At 42.3% G+C, this 20637-nt stretch overlaps 1 protein-coding gene across 6 annotated transcripts in view; it reads left to right on the forward strand.

Moving 5' to 3' along the window:
- The window catches only part of GAB1 (GRB2 associated binding protein 1), a 534151-nt gene that overhangs the window by 234133 nt on the left and 279381 nt on the right, over positions 1-20637 (forward strand). For 3 of the 6 annotated variants that reach the window (XM_069631206.1, XM_069631205.1, XM_069631207.1), the window contains exon 2: positions 5385-5679. The exons of the other annotated variants lie outside the window; for them this stretch is intronic. In XM_069631206.1, coding sequence (XP_069487307.1) covers positions 5385-5679 — 295 coding nt within the window. The remainder of the gene's footprint in view (positions 1-5384; positions 5680-20637) is intronic. 6 annotated transcript variants of the gene reach the window in all.

The raw sequence follows: 20637 nt of genomic DNA on the forward strand, positions 1-20637 counted from the left end.
TGGTATGAACGCAGTGAATCGGGGCCTTAATAGGACTTCATGTTTTGTGATGTGGTATGGGCTGTAGGAGAAGAGGTGAAATCGGGTCCACTCCAGCTCCAGGTACCATGGAGTAGATTTATAATTGCAGTAAACATTGTAAGACCTGCTGAATTCTTTTGAACCCGTACAGATTATTTTACATGTGGTACAGTTCATTTTTCTGCATGTCTTCATATACTGATCAGGCAATAGTTGGAGAAATGTATGATTTTACATTTGTATATTCGAAGGTGAAATCAAGCCTGTTGCATTTTTTGATGCAGAAAGTTCTAGTTCAAATAATGCATTGACAAGCCAGTCTCTGGAATTTCTTTTCATGGATTCAGAAATGGTTGCTGTTCATTCCTCGGGTGTGCAGGCACTTATGTGCACCTCTCACTTCATATGGAGTGCTCTTTTCGTCATGGCAATGAGCAAGATGCGCCATCCAACAGGAGACATCATTTCACTCTATAAACACGTATTTTCTTTTTGGTTATCGTTTCACTTTAGGCCCTTTTCCCTTAGGTCCAAAGTTCCTTACAAAGTTCCTTACAATGTGGATGTGTTGTCTAATGTTATCTAATCACATTGATTAACTGAAAGCAGAGGCTGGCTCATTTGGTCCAAAAGGTGATCCCCCCGCCCCCCACGATGATTCTAGTGTATTTATGCATAGAAGCAAAACAGTGGGTGATAGTCGTTCCATTTTAAAAGCCTATATTTGTTTGGCAAAAGTGTTTAAATACATTTGAGTTTGTTCCTTGTACCTGAAGCTAAACTACTCTTTAGTGACCTGCAGTTTTTTCTAATAAAATAGCTTTTCTACTTTTTAGAAAGTATCTGATGATGCAATGCCGTCTCAGACCCTCTGTGCTAGTTTGAGGGTGGAGGCTTCTAACCATTGTGGTCTTTTGAGGTTAGATTCCAGGGAGAAGTGTATTGAAGCGTGTGGCTTGGCCCAGATGTAAGTATAGGGATGCCCTTGACTGTGTATCTGTTTTCCCTCAAACTATCTGCAAATCCCAAGTGATAGCATTATCTGTGCTTTTGAAGATGCTTATTAAGGCTTCGCCCTTGTGTGATCAGCCAGAAACCTACCGATCTTCATGAGTACATAAATGCATGCGTTAACCTTGCATGAACAGTTTAAGAATTGGAGGGGGGAAAAAAGGACAAAGGTTTTGCATATCTGAATGGACGATATTCCATATACGTTGCACATTTGCCCTTGTCTGAATCTCACAGTATTTTGTTTAAATATATTGGCTGAGGTGGAGAAACTAGCGAACTTCAGCTCATGGAAGAGATTGGAAAGGTGATACATATGCAGATTAGTCCTCAAGGAGCCCAGCAACCACCTAAGAGGGGCGCAGTCTCCACAACAACACAAGAGTCCTGCAAGTTTTTACAGAAACGGCACAACTCATCACAGCAGTTTTGGGGCTATGTCCTTAGGATGGATTTCAGTTTTCAGTATAAAAGTTCCCTGCTAACCTAGAAGTGTCTTCATGGGCTTCAACATACCTCTACCATGGAACTGTTTGTTCGGGGGCAGAGTGCCCCTTGCTTTTGGGCATACTGGTGTTTACATTGTTGGCGCCCAGGCTGAAAGATTCTGTACCCACTCCTCAGTGGAGTCTGTTATACCAGGTGCTAAAATAGTTTTCTTTCCATCTCATAACAGACATGACATGTTGACTTTCTTAATTCTGTAAATGCCACCCCCTTGCCCTTTTCTTACCAACAAAGGTCGTACCACACATGTCCTACTCTTGAATTAGGCTGCCTTTGAGTTGCTGTGGCAGCCAATTAATTATTATTTAAGTACTTATTTGCGGTGACAAAAATGGAAACAATGGGTATTTCTTTGGCAACCTTTATGCATTTTTATATACCAAGTATACAAAATGTCACAAACGGGCTGAAATGCACAACATTTGTAATAAACTAATTTCACCAGCACATTCCATTACTATTCAGAACACATCCCATAGTTTTCAACATTCTAACTATCAACTAACCCTAAAGGAACAATGCAGTATCCAAAAAAGACAAACGCAATACAAAAAACCAAACATAAACACTTATTCAATTTAACGCCCCCTTACCTCTTTTAATCTCCAACCAAAACATATCCCATTGTGTCCCTATTCGCATGGCATTAAAAGGTGTCCATAAGTCCAGATATAGTTCTTCCCAATCCAGCTTCAAAAACAGATTCTTCTCAAAGCTTGACCTGGCAAGCAATCCGTTCAACCAGTCTTCCATTTGCTGTTTCTTTCTAGTTTTACAAACTTTCAATAGCTATTTTGGTGCCATGATCAATGCTTTGTCAATCCACTGACTATATCGTCTAGTCAGCCCACAACTTTCCCTGCATGACAGTGCAACAGTATGAATGGGGGTCCTAGGGTGCTCTGTGTAACACCATATCTAGTACATCTCTGCAAAACCCTTGAACCCTATCACAGCCCTTATTCATGTGGAACAGTGTTCCTTTTTCTCTTCCACAATGGGCATTTTAAGCCTACAAATCAACCAGGATTGCCCGACCATGCTCTCGAGCCTCTCCCGCGCCCATCAAAACTGCCTTGGAATCCCAATGCACGTTAGCTCAACACATTCTCTTCTGTGTAACACTAATACAATTATCTCCTCCTGTGAACACACCCCCTGTGTCTGCAAACTCCTTTCCCGCTTTCCCTCCCCCTGATTTCACCTTTGCTCTTGTTATTCCACCAAGCAGACTATGGCCTGGTTACCCCAGTAGGGTCACAGTATGCCTAGGACAAGGCGTTGGTGCTTTGAAAGTACTACTGTGGTACCTCGGTGCAGTACAACAGCATAGTAACCCAGCACTTTCATGAATTGCATGTTCTCCCTTATTTACCTTGCAATCTTTTTTTTTTAAAGGAGGAGTCCGCTTTCAGCAGCAGATTGTAACCCAAACCAGATTGAGGCGTCCCAGTTTTACAGTGTAGAGGAGCCCTATGCATTTATTACCATTAAAGGATCTTTTATCAACCTACATGTCATCTTTACATCTAAAGGGACAGAAACATCAGCCAGAGGTTCATTTCTTGTTTTTCACCCAATGCTCCCATACCTTGTACCGAACTGAAAATTGAGCTCTCAAAATAGTAGTGGGTATGTGTGGCACAGGCGCGGCACACTGTCTCCCTTTTAATGCATTTTATTTAAACTTTTTTTGCAACGCTCGACCCCAGCCAAAGGGTCTCGGCATGCCCTACAAAGTTTAAAAAGCAGGTTGCGAAAAAAGAACTTGCATGTTTCCAGAATAGGCTCTGAAGATTAGGATAGAAAAAGGATCGCAGGGCAGGTGGTCTGACTGGTTTTAGGTGTGTCGAAAGAGGCATGCGTTGAGGTTGACGATGGAAGATGAGCTATGGGTGCGGGGCGGGAGGGTATTTCAGGCTCTGGGTGCCCCTTGTGTTACAGGCTTGCTTTTGTGTGCAGGATAGCTTGCAGAGTGCAATCTGTGGGATGATTAAAATTAGTTTGCTTTATTAGATATTTATTCACCGACGATTAGCATGGCTCTGTGTATTCCCACCTTAAAATGTAGGTTCCTTTTTAAAATGTAAATTTAAGGCATGTAGGTAGGGTCTAGCTGTTACTGTTTCATCATTAAAAGCGACCCACAACATTTTGTCCGCTGTCTACGGAAGAAAATGCACCGATATGTGGATTGTATTTAAGTCACTTTTTGGTGACTTGCAACTTGTGTGGATTACAGAATACATTGCAGCCATATTTGAAACGTTTTTAATCATACAACAGATTTTCTTTTTAGCTTGCTAGATATTTTAAAAGCTTTTAACATCAGTAATGTACCTACAACTAACCTTTTAACGTTTACAATGGGTCATACCACAGGAGCACTTCACTGCTGAAGAAACCAGACAGCAGTTGCATGCTTAGCTTGGGATCGCAGAGAGGCAACATTGCTAAGCATGCAGCAGTTGCATGCTTAGCTTGGGATCGCAGAGAGGCAACATTGCTAAGCATGCAGCAGTTGCATGCTTAGCTTGGGATCGCAGAGAGGCAACATTGCTAAGCATGCAGCAGTTACATGCTTCGCTTGGGATCGCAGAGAAACGTGCCTGAGCATCTTTGCATTTCTGCATAACTTGGCTTGGACTGTCCCTCACCCAAGACATTTTTTTCAATATGATTTGGATAAAATCCAGAGATTGAGTCGTTGCTTTAAACTGCTTAGATTTGAGCCTCTAATTATATCCTAAACATTTGATGAGCATAGTCATGCCTCAAATACAATTTCTATTGTCCTCTCCACCAAGAGCTTGCGTATTCTCCCAGCTCCTCTGCACCCTTCGATGGATACTCTTACTAAGTGCAGAGGCTGTGACAGCTCAGAAAAGGAATTTAGTGAGGCTACTTTGAGTGCCAAACTTAATGTTGTAGGCCGCTAGCCGTATGGTGATGGGGAATGCATGTTTTACTCTTGTACACGACCAAATATAACGACAATGGGGCAGATTCTCACAACTATTTTTGCCGCAATTGATGAGGTGCGCTAGCTACTGCGCCAAACAAGGTGCATTCCAGTCCACAAAGGGCATCTGGATGTGTGCATCTTAAAGAGCCTGTCTTGGCTCATGTCACCCAAGTGGATGCAGGGAGTCTGTAATTCATTCATCTATGGAGATGACCACTGCATCTTTTGCTCTGCTCTACAGCCCCCATGAAATGCACAGGTCACCTTTGAGGAGAAGGTAACCTGCTTATTTATGAAAGGAATGCAAGTTAAAAAGATGCTCATGTCCGCTTTTTTCTTTTGCGTTCTTTTTGGATAATCTGGCTGATGGACTCTGATTTATCAATCTTTGCATTTCACTCCCGAGAATAATTCTGGGTCCATTACCAACGTAGAATTCCGTGGGATTGACACCCCTTTCATGCTTTCTTGCATTGACACACGCATGATGCTGTCTAGTATGAAAACAGTGCTACAACATTGTAGTTACTGTTGTTATGGACGGATTGATGCATCCTGTACTTGAATCCACGCATATTTGTCAATTTTATAGACTTATTCATCCATGCATTAAATACCTTTAATTCTACGGGTAATATATTTTCATAGTCTGGTCTTTGTGTTCGAAAGTTATAGACCGTGAATTGCAAGCTGCCAATGCAATTTTCTTTTATCTTGATTCCGTAGCTTTAAGGATGTCCCATTTCATATACAATGGCTACTGTCAGCTCCTGCTTAGTTTGGTGGATTTCTTTTTTTTTTGTTGTTGTCGTAGTCCCATAAAACATCCTGATATCCCTAAATTGCTACTGAGCTTACTTATTCCCGTTCTGTTTCTTAGGCATGGAAGAGGAGATGGTTCATACTTCGCAGCGGACGTTTAACGGGAGATCCAGATGTTTTGGAGTACTACAAAAATGACCACACAAAGAAACCAATACGAATTATTGATTTAAACTTGTGCGAGCAGGTGGATGCTGGATTGACTTTTAACAAAAAGGAATTTGAAAACAGTTACATTTTTGACATCAAAACCATTGACCGGACATTTTACCTGGTTGCAGACAGTGAAGAGGAGATGAATAAGTGGGTTCGATGTATTTGTGAAATATGTGGGTTTAATCCCACAGAAGAAGGTAAGCCCATTTTCCTTTATCCTGCCAAATTGAAAACTGCTCCCCTAGTGGTCATTCTATGTGTAGCATTAGACAGTCAAATGTGAAATCAAAATCCTAAAGAAAACGCCAATGCAAAATCGGTGGCATTGTTCAGCAGCTCTTGAGAAACATTATTTGCGATTCTTAAGGGTGTCTTTAATGAATTTGATTGCATAAAGATTCTGGTTGATCCAGTATTTATCCTACATTAACTATGGCCTCCTCTTGGATGTGAATGCTGGTGTAGAGATTCCTAAACTGAGGTTGGTGATATATTTTAATGTAAGATGTGTTTGTAAGCAACCATTGGATTTGTAAAAACACAACCACTTTTGCCCATGTTAACATTCAAATAGACAAGCTAGTCGCGACGTTGGACATGAACTAATACAAGTCTGCTTAATAGAAATATTGTGCGTTCTATATTGAAGCAATAGAACCAGATGGAACTAGTGAGACCAATGAAATCCTGGTGACAAACGTGGCTTCACTTCCCAAAGAGTGAAGCGATGGATGTAGTTTGTGAACATTGAGAAACTAGGCTGACTTCTCAAGCGGTACCCACAGGATGTATTATTGAATTGTGGGGGCATTGTGTGAGATTTTTTTGAAATGTTATTAGTAACATTTCCTACAGGTTAACTGTACAGCTCTGGAGTGCAGGCTTGGCCCTGTGCTTTGCCAATGGCCATGGCTGGGGCTCACTTGGCTATTGCCGCATTTTGAGAAATATTTGTATTGAACATCAATTTTCCAGCAATATTATTTGCTGAAAAATATTCTGATATCATGTTTGCCATCTGAAAAGGGGGTATGACCACATTGAATACATACAATGAATGCTTGAATAAACCCAACTCAAACCTGTGGTATTTCATGATGGTGGTAAAAATGCCATGCAAACTCTTTCTACATGTAGTAATAGGACATGATGAGGGGTGTCACTACGTTTTTTACGATAAAGATTTACTGCAACACAGTGTTTTATGTGTACCAATGGCCCAAATGTCAGGGGGACAATTTGCCTTGAAGTCAGTTTTTACAGTGACGAGGAAATTGTATGTTATACCGCAGTGCCAACCTCCACCAATGACTTTTAAAGCCGCCAGCAAGAAGCATGGTTTACAAATGGGGAAATGCTACTCTCTGGAACTAATCGAGCTAAAGGAAAATGAATGTGTGTGGCTGCATAGTCTAAATATACACCACAAATTAAACACTTGATTTGAAAAAAGCGTTAGTTTCTGTCAATAAACACAATGACCTTGTTTAAACCGATTTTTGCCCTAAAAAGAGGCAAAATCCGAAATATAAATTGGTTCATCCAAGATTCAAACGCAGCACCAGAAACAATTTAATAGCCACCAGAAAATGACGTCTTTGGCAATATGGCAGTTTATATTTTCCACTGCTTAATTTTAGAGGCGTTACCTACAAATGATAATCCTTTCGTTTGGAAGTCACCACTGTATGCATTCAAGCTTCTTTAACCTTTCTAGTTTAACTTTGAATACTTTTGGGACGATTTCCAGAAATTCCACCAAAAGAAGACTTGCATCTTCCTCTTGAGACACATGGGAGAGGAGGCACATGTTTTCCCAAAATTTCTGGGTGCAAGAGTTGGAGTTGCACACCAGAATTCCACGTTGAAATTCTCAGAGAGGTACTTTATGGTCTTGTATTTATTTGCATTTATTTATTTATTGTTTGCTTGTTAGGCGCTTATGCAGCAAGTAAAATACTGTTTCAAAGCACCCTTATAAAAAAGAGCACTCTAAATATCCAACCAATAAATGATAGAATCTGCCTGCAACATGCCACATTATTAGCATGAATAATTCTTTCCCTTTTGGGATAGGTGAGGGTGGATTCCAACCATAGCTTTTCTGGTTAGTAGTGGCATGTTTTCAGATTGCAATCCTTGGGACCTGTGATGTTCACTTCTTCCAGTCTCTGGAACTACTGCTTTTCTTGCTAAAGTAGTCCACCTGCCAATCCTGCTTTGTGCACTTCGTGCATCAGTGCATGGTGTTGCGGTCCTTGTGGTTTTAGTTGTGATGGGGCTGCCAACCAGTCAGGCACGCCACCGACTATACATTTCCCACAATCTTTGCGGTACAGCTCCAGACTCCTAGCATTACTAATGAGGATCGATGGTGCAAAGAAGTGAAGTTGACCAGACGCATAGCAGGGAACCAGATTTCTCTAGGGGCCTTTTGAAGCGTGGCTTTCCCTAAAGATGCAGGGTGGGCTTACTATGTATAGGACAGTAAAGTTGCAACTTGTGGTGACAACTATTTTACATTTTTAGCATCAACAGTTGTTAATAAGTTACCTAAAGCAATAGTGTTACCATGAGTGTGCCCTAACACCTGTTCTTCCTTCCTCCGTAGTACCCACCCAGATAAATGGTTGGCACATGTGCCGGGCCACCTTACCTGCTGATAGATGTCACCTACCACTGGGAGGAGAAGAACCTGCAGCAGAACCATCTCAGGCCTCATTTGAACTCATCTGGCACAGACGCCATGAGTTGAAATCGGTTCTCTGTCTGCCTCAAATTCCGGGTTCTGGCCTTTCACAGGGCAGTACTGCTCCTAGTGCCCAAGTGCCGACAAGAACAGGCCCACAATGCCATTTTGTGGGAATAAGGCTTGGAAGTGAGGAAGTACTGATTAGGAAAACGGGTCCAGAGTTCCAGGTTCTGTGACATCTGCAGTTCTCCACAGCAACACAAGATGCATTCAGAGCAGCTTTGCTATCAGTACTCATCCCTACCCTTTGTCTTATAGATGGTAGACATTCAGTTGGTATGTATCTGCAGCCTATGTTTCCTTCCAAAGTGGCAAAATGTGATCTTCAACTTGCAAAAACCTACTTGTGCCAAAGCGCACCTAGGGGGTGAAAATGAGAGCCCAAGCTCACAAACCCATGGAGCACCCAGAACACACCTAAACACTGAAATACATCTAGATTATTGAATTGATATTTTATTTATATTGCGCTCGTACACAAGAGTTTCAGAGCGCGGCAAGGGAGGAGAGCATGGCGGAACAAAATTACGATCTTACTAGGCCTAGTGACATTGGCAACGCGCAAGTGCATGGGAAAGGGAAAAAGGGGGAAAGTGCATGGAAGGGGGGAGAAGTGGAAAGTGTGGAGCAGAGGAGAAACACATAATAAGAAATAAGTAAAATAAATACAAGACAATGAACAGTGGTAGCGCAGCCAGCAAGTGGCAAGTGCTGGCTTTAGCAGACGGGGTATGTATGATAAATGCAGAAGAGAAGAAAGCGCCTGGTGGACTATATGGGTACAGATACAGACCCCAATGCAAGGGGTGGCCCGGAGGCATTGCAGGAGGGTGGCAGGGTGAGCAGGTACCTAGGCCCGGAGGACAGATGGTGGCCAGGTGCACAGTGCAGAATGAGAAACAGATAAGTAGGGGAGAAGAGAGGCAAAGACAGAAGCAAAGCAGGAAGGTCTTGAGGTACTTACGGAACCGGAGATGGTTCTCCTCAAGTTTGAGTGGCAGGGAGGCTGTTCCAAAGGGAGGCCCCAGCCGAAGACCGAGATCTACCCCCAACTAATTTCTTTGAAAAATGACTGACCCTGAGGGAGTTGGAGGTAGAAGAGCGAAGCGCTCTAGAGGGGAGGTATTTACGGAGGGATAGTTGAAGGTTTTTTGGACCCAGGCCTCAGAAGGCCTTGTGGACAATGCAGAGGGTTTTGGATTTAATCCTTACATCCACTGGGAGCCAATGAAGGGATTTCGGAGCTGCAGAGATGCGATCCCAGGCCTTTAGGACAAGGGCACGTCTCAGTCCTGTTCTGGATTAGATGTAAAGGGCGGAGAGTAGTGGCAGGTAAATTTAGAAAGAGGCTGTTACAATAATCCAACATATTGAGAACCAGAGTTTAGGCGACAGTGAGCTTCTGGGGGAAGGAGTGGAAGGTACAAGCAAGAGAAATTGGATGAACTGGTTGACAGCTTTGGAAAAATGAGCAGGCATAAAAGACTGTCGTGCAGTAAGCTCACTGACAGATAAATTAACCCGTCAGATCCAAGAAGGAACCTTGCGTAATGATGGAAGTTGAATTGTTTGGGTAATCAGTGAGGTAGAGAGTCTGATATGACCTTCTATTAAGTGTAACATACACACAACACATCCCAGTAAAAGTGACTGAACTGATCATTGACATTGTAATCAAAGACACTGTATTTGCCCACAATTTGGAGGATTATTACTGATTACTAACGTAGTAACAAGAGTTACGAGATAAATATGAGAAACTGAATGAGTCTGGTACTCATGTTAAATAATTACTTTTTATTGTTGTGATGCACCGGCCGAGCATCAGCATTCATTGTTACTTTATTTCAAGATTCAAGTGGCCAGCACATTTCTAAAATTTAAAACATTCTATAATCCTTTTCATGGGGCTTCACTGTCAAACAGTTTACTGCACATCATTTAATCTGGAATTAACACAAACTGTTAATTCCTTTTGGGGAAACCTCAGTATCTTTTCAACAACAATTTTCCACCTGAACAAACAAGGGGGTACCCACTCTCTAAACTATAGCACAAGCAATTTGGCGATGGTAAAGGCTCACCATGTTCCAGGAGTGGACAACTATTTAGCAGACAGTCTCCACAGACAAAGCAGGAACAGTGGACACCAGCTACAGATCTATTTGTGACGAGTACTACTGCAAGTTACCAAAGCTTCTCATCAAGATTGCCAGAAGCAGGATCCCTAGCCTAGGCTAGGCAATGCCATGTGGATGACATGTCGGGTACCCTTGCTTATGCTTTTTCACCAGCACCACTTTTTTAAACAAGGTGATGCGCAAGGTTCTACGGGAAAATAGTACACTGATTTGCAACGCACTAAATTGGGTATGACAAATCTGGTACCCTCACCTACTGCAACTGGAGGCTTACCCCCCAATCAAACTACTCCCACATTGAGATCTACTAACACAGCAAACGCATCAGATTGTGCACCCAAAACTGAAAGTCATGAACTTGACAACGTTGGCTCCTTGGATCGTAGAGTTTGGCCATCTAAAGCTACTGCAAATTTGCTCTGACATTCTTGGTGAGGTGCCTGAACCAAACACACATGCATACTATTTTAATAAGTGAAAGAGATTTGTAATCGAAAACATGTCAACATTAAACTACTCAGAGGTCAACATTATTGCATGTCTCTTGCATATATTGTGTAACTGCCAAGCACAGAATTCGTCTTCTATTCAACCAAGATTCATCTTGCTGCCCAGGGAGCCTGTACATCATCTCAAAATGAACATTCATGGTGTAAAAGGCCAGTAATGAATGCCTTGGATTCTTACACCCAGCAGTGGCTAATCCTTCATGGGTGGGATTTTAGCAGTCTTGTACATGAAAATGATGCCCTCTTTTTGAACCAATGTAGAAAAGTTCTTTAAAACATTGCACGTTAAAGGTAACATTCCTAATAGTCATCGCTTCAATTTGAAGTGTTAGTGAGCTGCAAGCTTTCAGTGAACAAGACATTTCTTACCATGCATCAAGACACTCAAGATGTCAGGAAGGGTGGTCATGTTCTATATGGACAGAACAAAATCCACATGAAAGACAAGCCAACTTTTCATATCATTTGCAACAGGCCCATAGTGTGCCTGAAAATTAACTAAAATCACTATTTCAAGATGGATATAATAATGTTGTGCACTTGCTCAAACACTTCTACACTTTGAAACAATGGTAAACCTGTACACTGAGCACAGGAGGAACATTAGCTTTCTTAGCAAATGTTCCACTTCAAACATTTGCAATGCAGCACTGGAATTCAATACACTTTTACAAGATACTACATAGAGACACCAACGAGCAGATTCACAGGTGGGACAAGCATTATTCAACAATCTGTATTCAACAGTACCATGACACATCTTGCTCACAAATCTATGCATAGCTTGTGAATTTAAACTGATTCAGAAGCCCCAGAAGACGAACATAACTTACTCAGTAGCAATCATTTTGGTGTTTATATCGGTTTACAAACTCATTCACCCACCCATCATCTCCATGATGAGGAACAGAAAACAATCCCTGCAGTTGTGAAAACACATTCACTGCTCTCACATAAGTGTGGATGGAAAGCAATCTGAGGGCATAGGCACACAAGGGCATTGTCGGCATCTGTACACGCAGGATAGGGATATTGACAGGAACCCCCTGTCGACGGCCATTCTGACTTTGGAAGAAAACATCTGTAATGCTTTGCACAACTTGCTAGATGGCTGGATATGCTTAGATCGTGATTCTACACAGATACACACACCTGAAAGACTGTTACTGTGCAAGTAGCGTTTGTCATGTAACGCCCTTCTGCCATTTGTTGTTGTTAGCCGTACATCGGGAGAGACTGATGTGAAATGTGATGTTGATGGGTGCAGGTCGGAAGTGCCTGAGTTCTCATTGCCTTTTTGCTTTTATGGGTTTGGTGGCTCAACTTGGGAAATGTATTCAAAGGGGGAGCCCAAGATCTGGCAGGTTACAGCACTTTGAGTATGGCATAGCTGTTTTTGTAGAGGGGTGATGGGGCTAAAGAGGAGAGCTTAGTTCTAGCTCAATGTGTGTGGTTTAAGTGATGGACATTCAAAGGGAGTAGTTTATTTTTCTGGTATAAGGGGGTAGATGAATGAAAGCTATGTGTAGATGAGGTGGATGCTTTTTTGGGGTGAAGGTGATGGGTGACTTCTGGGAGATCAGTAGGGCGGTTTGATTAAAGTTTGCAGTAGTTAGTCACTCTGTTTCTTGGTGTCAGTCCTGAACTCGCTACAAGGCATAAAATAAGCAGTGTCGCAGAGCAATTTGCTATGCAATTCTGAGGTTTGCTAATTAAATTGACGCTTGTGTAGCAATGTTAGCTATTTAAGTTACCCTGTTCTATTAAAGTACAGCTCACCTTGCATTCATCCCTTGCCTTCAGAGCTCTCCCCACCCTCTTTTCTCTGTTCACTGCAAGTTAAAATGGGCTAATGGAGAGAGTGCAGAAGTAATCACCCCCTTCGCTCATGTGCCAAAAGGCCTGTGTGAGAGTGATATGCCCATTTTATTTGTATTTTTCAAATATTCGGGATAATACTGTTATTAAGCTAACTGTATACTGTCTGCCAAAGACCAGTATGCATTATTTTCTTTTAAAAGGTTTTCAATTCCTTTTCTAAAAATGGGTTACATAATGCGTAATTTCAGTATTGCTACTGTAAAACACTGCATTGTCTCCATGCTTTACAGTGAAGTGTATCTAAATTTGTGACAACTAGAATTCATTTTTTTGGGGAAGATGCATCATATTGACGAGTGGACACCTTTGAACATGTACATGACCATGCAGCCAAATCTTTGGATGGCAAACCTAGTCATGTGGCCTGCTGTTTACATACAGCTTGCAACTGGTGCTCAACCCATGAGCTTATCCCACACTCCTTGACATTCTGTCTTACCATGTTGGTTTATACCCGCTACTCTGAAAGTGAGATGGCTGCAAATTACAATATTCTGATTAGTTTGCCCAGTTCTCTGCCTGCTATGCCATCCACTCTGCTTAGTCTTTTACATAATGAATTCACAAAGCTAACTTGATATTTACTTAAAGTAGCGATCAATAGTTTCATCCAGTCTGTAAATCTACAAACCTACTGCAAAACTGTACACTGTAGTTGGCCTCCGGAGCTCACTTTGCTCTATGATTATAATTGCATTATATATTTGCACCTAGAGAAAGCTGACCAAACTGTTTTAAGAGCCTTTTTATCATATCTATTTATTTGTGTCCATTCATGTAGCTAACCTTTTTGCAAACACTCATCCAGGGCTTGCGAAGTATTTTTGCCCCCTCGCATAGTCGAGTAGATTTTAAGAAGGGCCAGTACCATTTGCGGGGAATGTTGGAAACTTTTATTTAAACTTTACTTTGTTTGCAGTAAATGTCAAATAAAACTTTCACTGTGCATGGCTGGCCTCTGGATGGCAGCAGTGTGCCAAACTAAAGTGGGTTTGTGGTGACCTGCACGATTTTACCAAAAGAATTTGCAAGGCCTGATTTATTTCAATAATGTCTTACTTCAGCGGTATACAAAACTGCTGTATTGTTGCTCATTTTATATCTTGGGTAAAAGTATCTTCTGGTGGCATTAAAAACATCAGTACACAATTGCTAATCAAATGGGTTTGTTTGCTAATCAAGAAAAATGTAATTTCCTAAGTCTGCGAATCAATTTTTTGAAAACTAATTTATGCCTTGCTATATGAGGACACCTCTGGTATACCTAGAGTATGTCGTGCCTTATTGGACCCCTCCCCATTTCTTTAGAATCAAAGCCTTATTTTCAGGGGTGAGGTGCGTTTCTAGAAGCAACGCTATCCCAACCTGTTTTCTACATAAATACATGCCGACTCTAGTCTGCTTAATGTAGCTGTTCAAAACCCTTACATTCCAGGAGGCTATTGTAAGTGTGCTAGCCATTGGCACTCTCTCCCATTCCCTCCCCGTCCATTGCCAGGTGTCTCATTCATGCCACTCCGCTCCTTCAATCTGAGGTATCAACTTTTCTTCCTTCCCAATCCTGGACCTCATCTGCCATTGGGAGAGGATGGTGGGCGAATACTTAAATCAGTGTTGCTAATTAAACTTGCTGTAGGGCAGCCTGGACAACCGAACTGTAACCTTACAACTACTGTAACCACAACTGAGGCGTGTACTGCGCTCAGCCTCCCAAACCATTACCCCGACCTGCATCCCCTAAAACTCATGAACTATCCTCCATTTGACTCTGCAGTAAATAGGACTGCCACAATATTGGCACACTTCAGCGGCTAGGGTCATGCTTTACTCACCTGTTGGCCATATTGTCAGCATTGATCCACTGGTTTGCAGCTTCAGGGCTCTCGAAGAACTGCTCCTTTTCATTATGTAGAATGTTCAACTTGCCAGGGAAAAGCACCATGTATTTTAGAACCAGGTGACAGTGTTTCTTTTGTCAGACCGAAAGTACTCCTACGCTGCTGCACTTGCATTGTATAATCTGGGTAGATTGCTAACGTCGCAGACGCCCTCTTAATCACTCCTCCCCTGGAGAATGCCAAAATGTGCTACCTGCCCTTGAAGTTCAGAATGTTGGCAATCAGCAGACTCAGTGAGCACCCGGTGGTGGTTGCTTCACTAAGGATATATGTGCCTTTTCCACCATGAATCCCTGTGTCGCTGTTCCGGGGCCCACTTCTTGAAGCAACATATTTTCTACATGGGCGGATGGGTGCTCACCCTTCTCTCTCTGGTAGGCCTAAGATTCATATGTTGCTTCTCCCTTCCCTCAGCGTCCTCCGCTCTGTTTCCCGGGAACCGCACCTTTGTGACCAATTCTTGCACCACCGATTTCAGCTCTTTGTTGGTCTTCATGGTATCTTGCATTTTCACTTCCATGAACCCCTGGCCCGCACATTTTCGGCCAGGGAGCGCCCATCATTTCAGTAGGCCTACATAAATTTTGACTGTCTATTCTGCTTTCCATTGAGGTACGCATGGCAGCTATGGCCTCAAGCATATGGGTGTTCGCTCCTGGCGACGGGGATGCAACTATCTCCCTCCTCTTTCCCCACCCCCAGTGTCTTCCTGAGTCGTGGGGGAAGCTGCTCTACCCTCCTTTTTTCCTGGGGAAAGCTTCCATCTTTGTTTGTTTGGCCTTCGCAACCGGCCTTTTATCTGGTTGGGCCTTTGTGAGAATTTTCTATACACCCATAGTGGGGACTCCCCCACCCTACTCCCCTGCTGTGTATGCGCCGTATGAGGGAGTGTTGCAGTATTCTCCATGAGGTCACAGAGCTGAATCCACATTTCTATGGCACCCCGGGTGGATGAATATTGCATATGTCTTTTTTATTTTTTTTCTCCTGCTCAGCATGCTCTTCATTGCTTTGTGTCTCACGGCCGCACCTCCGTACATCGCCGGCTCTAAGCAGCCTGATTCCTGCGTGCTCCACCTCCCCCTACACCCAGCTGTTGCCAGCACCTGTCGAGGGGGGCTTTACTGCTTACCGGCTCTGTGTATGTGCTCCACCTACCCCTCTCAGTCAGCGTTCTGACCTTTGCAGCTCTCCTTTCTCCCTTTTTCTCAGGCGCACAGACACCGTCACCAGAGGGTTGTTTCCCGGTCTCTGTGCTGTGGCAGGGAGACTTGTCTCGGACCATCTCTACACCATCTTGTGTGATGCGATCTCTGAGAGCTGCTCAGTCTGTCTGCTTTCTAAAGTGCCTCCAAGCGTTTCTATATCTCGCTGCAGGTCTCGGTATTATGCCGCCATACTGTACCGTGCCGTGCTCGGACAGCTTTTACAATCCCAGCGGCCCTACATTTTGTCGAATCCTTCGGGAGCTTCGCTGCTGTACATCTTCTCACTGTGCCTGCTGGCCACGTCTAATGTTGCATATAGATGTGTCCATAGTTGGGTGCAAAAATTGAGCCTATCAAAACTCCTTTAATTTGTTTAAAAAAACAAATCCTCAAAACAATGCTTTGCAACATTATACGAAATGTATGATTGGGCTCCTTGATGAGGAAGAACTTCATTTGTCTAAAAAACGTAATGCTGGTAGTTTGTGAAATATCGGTATATAAAGATTTTACGTCACATGAAACAAAAGTGTCTGCAATATCCAAAACAAGACTTTCCACTGTATTTATACAATCTGTAGTCTCTTGTATATTTTTGATATTCAATGAACTGTTGTAAGAAGTAATCTACATATAGTAACAAAGGCTCAAAAATACTTCCTGCTGGTAGTCGGGTGTTTTTATGTATGTTTGGCAAGCAGCATAAAAAAATTGGCCTAGATCTAGACCGGTCTGTACCCATGGCTTAATGATAGACTGCCATCTTCTGTGGTATCTTTTGGTGAACGCGCGTACACCTTTATGCAATTCATTTGAGAACCTACCTCATGCAGACAATCCTTGAATACAGCAGGCTATTGTTATCCAGCCAGTTTGCATTGAAAATACAATTTGCGTTGCAAAGTTCTAAACAAGGTAGGGCATTCAGTCTGAGCTTGAAATAGATTTACTTGAGGGGTTGGAATTGCAAACCTTTTCCAGAACTTTTTGTCCCACTCTAGTGATCGACCTCTGGGATCAATTGACTTCTATAGAGCTTTTCCCTGGGAACATATTTTTGTGCTTTCCATAATCTCATCAACATGTGTTTTTCTCCTTAGTGTTTGTTTTTTTGTAGTTATTATTGAGCCTATCAAAGTTGATGGCTGTTGAGACCTTCCCTTCTGGGGGGGTTCAATGATTTGTACCTCGGCCTGGACATTCTTAACTCCTTCTGTATTTAAAGAAATGCTAGAAGATGCTGATGAATCAGAATGTGTATTCATTCATTTGTTTTTTGTGTGTAAAATGGTTGTTTCCGTGAGTCTGGTTTATCATCCATAAATGAGTGAACACAATTTAATCGCCAATCCAATGTGTCCTGTCTACACTTCCTCGATTTCACAAGCACTACTTCCATGATATAGTATTGAATTATTTCATCGAAAGGTTTTCTTACTTTTGACTAGCCTTCTAGAAATCTTGTTTTTTCTAAGTTGGATGCTGTCTCAGGGTGCTTTATTTCGAGACTTTCGAAGGTAATTTGAAGCTCCTTAACAGAGTAGCAACAAGTTCAAGGAACTTTCATTAAGTATAATTTCCCATTTTTAAATGAAATGCGTGTTGGTTCATAGTGTGGGTCGTAATAAAATTCTCCAACCACGTGGGATTCTCTTGTTCTCAAAATGCTCAGCCAGTGTAAGTGCATCTAGTGAAAATCAAACTGCATGTAACGAAATTCCAAGTGTTTTATTTTTAAATAAATATTCCAATTGCTTAAAGAACGGTCTTTTCTCTTTAGATTTAATTATAGTGTCATGGCCTTGTATAAACTTCAAATGTTGGTTGCTTCGTCGTCGGAAAATGAAAGGCTTTCAGCCAGTGTAGTGCTGCTTGTGTAATAGACTCGAAGCCTGGATCAATCTGTATTGTTGAACACTGGACTTGGTGCCGATCTGCCTTATTATCGAACCAGAAGAGCAACGCTGAAGGAAGGAACTCTTTTATTACTGCCTGATCTGGAGAGCAACTTTGCAGTAAAAATGTACCTTTTCATTATGAATTGCGATGTCCAGGAAATGATGCTTTACAAAATGATGACCAGTTTCAGAGTTGACACACTTTTTTTTTTTTTACTCGCCTGAAAAATACTCCCAATGGTAATTACTTTTTTGCTGCTTCAAAAATCATTTACTCACAGCTTCGGAAAATAGGGAGTAAAATACTCTTACTCTAAATTCTTATCTGGACCCCTCTTTATTGGGGTCTACAAAGGAGACGTAGCGGAGTGGAAGGACTAAAGTTAGGAGATGATGGCAGTCGCACCCCACTGTCATGGTGTGCATTAGATTTGCATCTTGCTGTAAAGTTAACTTGCTCGGAATTAAAATGTCAGCTTGGTGTTAACGGATGATATGAGGTAATCCTGACAGGAGGTACATCCTAGCGGCCTCTGCATGAGCATCCACTCCCCGAGTTAGAGGTATGTTAGTTGTAGCCACCTAGATAGTCCTGTGCTCATTAGTGTGTTTTTTGCAAATCCCTGAGCGTTTTGTGGGCACGGTAACCAGCTGTCCACCCTTTTGAAAGATGCTGCAGGGTTGCTATAAGATTGGATAAGCAGGAGCCAGAAGCCGCTCCTGGGCATCCAACCAGTGGCTAGGAGCTACCACTGAGGATTCAAGAGCTAGTACACAGCACTCTGCCAATCGAACTTACACTTAAGATGCTAACTTACAACTTTGTCCTTTATTTCTAATACCTTATGCTTTTAAAAGTTGTATAGAGGTGTTCTAATACTTATTTATAGATTTTCCCAAACACACAGTTAAAATTCACAAAGGTGAATTTGTTCGGCATCAGTTAGCCTGGGGAGTCAAAAGTAGCTCATGGTAGCTGTTGGTGTGAAGTTAACCAGGCTCTTCTAGGCTACAAGCAGTAGCTAAATGGCTCTGAGCTCACCACAGTTTTGAACCATGTGTTTGCTCTGCTTCAGATAGCAGTGTGTGACAGCAAGTGGAAATGTCGCACATATGTATTAATGGCCCTCCCTCACACAGTTGATGACTGCTTGTGTCTGCTCTCAGCCATGGGCCAGAGTAAACAAAGAAAAGGTTCGCTAAAGAAGTTTGAGACTAGTGCTCCAATGGTCCGCATGTTTCCGTCTTTGGAGGGGGCTCACACTACGACCCAGATTTTCCTGGTGAGGGCTGGAAACATCCAGACCCCACCTACCCATTGCCAGTAACATTAAAGTTCTCCACTGCATTGTTAGCAAACCTGGGACATTTGACTAGAAGCGGCCCCCAATCAACCTAGGACGCTAGCAAAAACTTACACAACGACTAGGATGCATAGCATCCAAGGGTATAACACATAATCGAGGAGTCGTGTTGATAAGAGACACAACCGCTCAAGTTTATACGTGGCTGCAGTGCAACAGTTATTAACAAACAGGAGTCGGAGGACTAAAAAATGCAATCTAGGGAAACACCTGTACTCATCTGCCACAATGCCCCTGATTCTGGTATACGCAGCCCTGTGTTTTATACTGGTAAAATACAACTACAAATACTGTACAAGCATCCAGAATGATGTAAGCTAAAAAGCCAGATTTTGCCCAGCAACCATTCTTTACACAACTCAAGTGCAACAGGAAAATGAGCATAGTGAAGTGCACAAATGTGCAAACTGTGTTAACAGAAAACCTGTGTTTGCGGTCAGGTTTCCCCATTCGACTAATCTATGCCATTCTGGGCAAATCGCTATTCCTAATGCACCTTCTTCTGTTCGGCTGTCAAAATTGGAATCCCCTAGAAATGGTTCTTTGAACTGCTACATATATTCAGATATTCTTTTTCTGTGAGTTTACAGTCTGAAAATGTGAAAAATTAGGGTTGAATTACGACAAAAGTCATTCTAGCGGGAAATGTGGAGTAAAATTAAAAAGTATTGCGATATAATATGACCAGTCAGCCTTTTTGTACTACAGAAGTAGTGGATGCGGGTTACCAGTCAAATGGTCGAAAACATTTGGTCGACAGACAATTTGGTCGAATGCCAAATGGTCGAATTTTTTTTTTTTTTTTTTTTTTACCCATTTTTTGGTTTTTTTTGGGGGGGTCCCCCCCAACCCCCTTTTTTTTCTTTTTTATTTTTTTTCCCCACACGAAAACCCACAAAACACATATATATAAAAAAAAAAAAAAAATTCGACCATTTAGCATTCGACCAAATGGTGTCGACCAAATTGCAGTCGACCAGTTGACTGGACACCGTGGATGCGAACTTTGAATTAATCCTGAGCACTACCATTGTGGTGGGCAGCCTTCCATGCCATCATTTTGTTTTCCCCTGTCTGCTCGATTAGAGAAAGGGACCAGCCAGTCGCGAACCAGTCTTGGTCCTGCCACCAACGTGTGGTTTGGTAGGTTGCCCAGATCAGTGCTAGTGGTTGTAATTCATTTGAGACCTATCGGGCACTTTTTTTCATAGTTTTGGTGAAAAGCAGACCGTCATGAAAAAAATAAAAGACCTAGCTGGTGTTTCACGATCACCTCCCTGACATCACCTGTGTCAAAGATTGTGCCAGAAAGTTCAGGCCCATCTGTGCTTCATCCATAAATGTAAAAGCTGGCACCCCCCTGTATGTGCTCCTAAAGTGGAGTTTGATGTGTTGCATGTCATGAAATCGCCTAGTATGCCTCCTTCTGATCATATAAACATTTTAATATTTTCCCACATAAAGCGGCCCTATGCTGCCACCTAGAGTTTTGTTTTTATTCATA

This window comes from Ambystoma mexicanum, chromosome 6q, assembly GCF_040938575.1.
Source record: "Ambystoma mexicanum isolate Mex_15411 chromosome 6q, UKY_AmexF1_1, whole genome shotgun sequence".
In the NCBI taxonomy this organism is placed as follows: domain Eukaryota; kingdom Metazoa; phylum Chordata; class Amphibia; order Caudata; family Ambystomatidae; genus Ambystoma; species Ambystoma mexicanum.